The sequence below is a fragment of the Geospiza fortis genome, unplaced genomic scaffold (genome assembly GCF_000277835.1).
Source record: "Geospiza fortis unplaced genomic scaffold, GeoFor_1.0 scaffold1758, whole genome shotgun sequence".
NCBI classification, from domain to species: domain Eukaryota; kingdom Metazoa; phylum Chordata; class Aves; order Passeriformes; family Thraupidae; genus Geospiza; species Geospiza fortis.
In genome coordinates, this window is record NW_005054860.1 from 15,552 (window position 1) to 18,663 (window position 3,112).

A 3,112-nucleotide genomic window follows, 5' to 3' on the forward strand; every position below is an offset into this window, starting at 1 on the left:
TTGGGGTGACCATGGCAGTTGGGTTGACCATGGTGGTTGGGTTGACCAGGGTGTTGAGTTGACCATGGCGGTTGGGTTGACCATGGCGGTTGAGTTGACCATGTCAGTTGGGTTCCCCACAAGAGTTGGGCTAGTTTTGGGTCCAGATGCCAACCCATGGGGGCCACGGCGCCATTTCGGGGCCGGGTTCAGGGTCCCACCTGCAGAGGGCCATGAGGCACTCCTCGATGGCGTCGCGCTGGGCCTTGGTGAGGGCGCGGCCGCGCGACAGGCGGTAGATGGTGTGCAGCATGGAGTCCACCATGATGGCGCGGTGCTCGGTGCCCGCGAAGAGCGGCGCGCACTTGGTGATGAGCGGCATCACCGCCAGGCACAGGTACCGGTTCAGCGCCAGCGCCATCTCCGTCGTGCTGAACGTCGCCTGGGGGGGACACCGGGGCGGTCACGGGGTGGGGACACACCCTGAGGGCACGTGGGGACAGGGGACACAGGTGTCCCATGGGGGGAGCTTGGGGATGTGTCCCGTGGGGGAGATCTGGGGGGTCAAACAGGGAGCAGTGGGGTGACCCCAAATCCATCCCGTGGGGGAGATCTGGGGGGTCAAACAGGGAGCAGTGGGGTGACCCCAAATCCATCCCGTGGGGGAGATCTGGGGGGTCAAACAGGGAACAGTGGGGTGCCCGCAGATCCATCCCGTGGGGGAGATCTGGGGGGTCAAACAGGGAACAGTGGGGTGACCCCAAATCCATCCCGTGGGGGAGATCTGGGGGGTCAAACGGGGAACAGTGGGGTGACCCCAAATCCATCCCGTGGAGGGAGTTTGGGGATCTGCCCAAGAGAGAAGATTCAGGGTCACTCCAATCTTCCCTCTTTGATCCCAAATCCATCCCATGGGGGAGATTTAGGGGATCAAAGAGGGAAGATTGGGGTGACCTCAAATCCATCCCATGGTGGAGACTTGGGGGATCAAACAGGGAAGATTGGGGTGATCCCAAATCCATCCCATAGGGAACATTTGAGGGGTCAAACAGAGAAGATTTGAGGGATCCCACACCCACCCCATAGGGAACATTTGGGGGATCCCACACCCACCCCATAGGGAACATTTGGGGGACCCCACACCCATCCCATAGGGAACATTTGAGGGACCCCACTACCACCCCATAGGGGACCCCACACCCACCCCATAGGGAACATTTGAGGGACCCCACACCCACCCCATAGGGAACATTTGAGGGACCCCACACCCACCCCAGAGGGAACATTTGAGGGACCCCACACCCACCCCAGAGGGAACATTTGAGGGACCCCACACCCACCCCAGAGGGAACATTTGAGGGACCCCACACCCACCCCAGAGGGAACATTTGAGGGACCCCACACCCACCCCAGAGGGAACATTTGAGGGACCCCACACCCATCCCATAGGGAACATTTGAGGGACCCCACACCCATCCCATAGGGAACATTTGGGACATTCCCATATCCATCCCATAGGGAACATTTGAGGGACCCCACACCCATCCCATAGGGAACATTTGAGGGACCCCACACCCATCCCATAGGGAACATTTGGGACATTCCCATATCCATCCCGTAGGGAATACTGGGGGACCCCACACCCACCCCACAGGAGGGAACAGGGCTGACCCAAGGCCCCTGCTGCAGGTCCAAGGGACCCTCCAGGGAGTTTTGGGGAGCCCCGGGAGGTTTTGGGGTGCCCCTCACCGTGTCCAGTGAGGCGGCCGCGCGCATGTCAGGCAGGAACCCCACTTCCAGCACGTGGAGCAGGAACTCCTGGTTCTGCACCCCGTAAACGCGGTCCAGGAACAGCACCATGGGCGCCTTGTGCTCGGGGACGAAGCTGGCGGCCATACGGGGCTCCACCACGTTCCCATCTGCGGGACCCCAAAACTCAGGGCACCCCAGAACTCCCCAAACAGACCCAAACCCTAAAGCAGCTGTGAATCCCCCCAAATCCTGGCGTCCCCAGAGTCCCCCAGCCCAGCTGGCAGTCATGGGGGGCTCCACCACGTTCCCATCTGCGGGACCCCAAAACTCAGGGCACCCCAAAACTCCCCAAACAGACCCAAACCCTAAAACAGCTGTGAATCCCCCCAAATCCTGGCGTCCCCAAAGCCCCCCAGCCCAACTGGCGGCCATACGGGGCTCCACCACGTTCCCATCTGTGGGACCCCAAAACTCAGGGCACCCCAAAACTCCCCAAACAGCCCCCAAGGCTGATGATCCCCACCAGGTCCCCACATTTTGGGGTGTCCCCCCTCCCGGGACCCCAATCAGGGCACCCCAAAACTCCCCAAACAGCCCCCAAGGCTGATGATCCCCACCAGGTCCCCACATTTTGGGGTGTCCCCCCTCCCCAGGTTTGGGGACCCCTCCCCACCTTTTCCCAGCGCCGGGATCTGCAGGGGGAGGCTGATGATCCCCACCAGGTCCTCGAGCGGGACGAGCGAGCGCAGGATGGCCCGGATCCGCAGGGCCTCCCCCTTCCCCGCCTGGATCAGCTGTGGGGGTCACACGGGGGGGGTCACACCCCGAGTCCTGACCCCCCCAGGACCCCCCTGAGCCCCCCCAAAGCCCCCAGGTCCGTACGTGCATCTCGGGGGCGCAGCGGCCCAGCAGGTCGATGAGGGCGGCGTAGAAGGACATGATGGCGTGGCCCAGGTGCACCCGGTTCTCCTCGGGGGGCTCCTCGGGCCCGAACCTGGGGGGGAACGGGGGGTCTGAGGGCTCAGGGGTCACCCGGGGGTCCCCCAGGCCATCCCAGCATTGTCATCTTCAGCCCACCCTATTCCAGCCCATCTCCATCCTCCTCCTGTTCGCGGCTTGATGCCCTCTCTGTCCTGTCTTCATCCTCACGCGCACGTCTCATCATGGACATCTCATCCTCATCCTCACCCCGATTCCATTCCAAATCCCATTCCCATTCCAAATCCCATTCCCATTCCAAATCCCATTCCCATGCCCAATCCTATTCCCATACCCAATCCCATTTCCATTCCCAGTCTTACCCAATACCAATCCCATTCCCATTCCCAATCCCATTCCCATCCCAATCCCAATCCCAATCCCAATCCCAATCCCAATCCCA

At 61.8% G+C, this 3,112-nt stretch overlaps 1 protein-coding gene across 1 annotated transcript in view; it reads right to left on the minus strand.

The window, feature by feature from the left end:
• Positions 1-130: 130 nt before the first annotated feature.
• Positions 131-3,112, minus strand: part of LOC102036002 (ryanodine receptor 1-like) — a gene marked incomplete at its 5' end in the record, with an annotated part of 38,091 nt that continues 35,109 nt past the window's right edge. Inside the window, 4 exons of the mRNA XM_014311470.1 lie at positions 131-421; positions 1,729-1,898; positions 2,405-2,525; positions 2,614-2,794. Of these exons, the coding sequence (XP_014166945.1) occupies positions 131-421; positions 1,729-1,898; positions 2,405-2,525; positions 2,614-2,794 (763 nt within the window). The remainder of the gene's footprint in view (positions 422-1,728; positions 1,899-2,404; positions 2,526-2,613; positions 2,795-3,112) is intronic.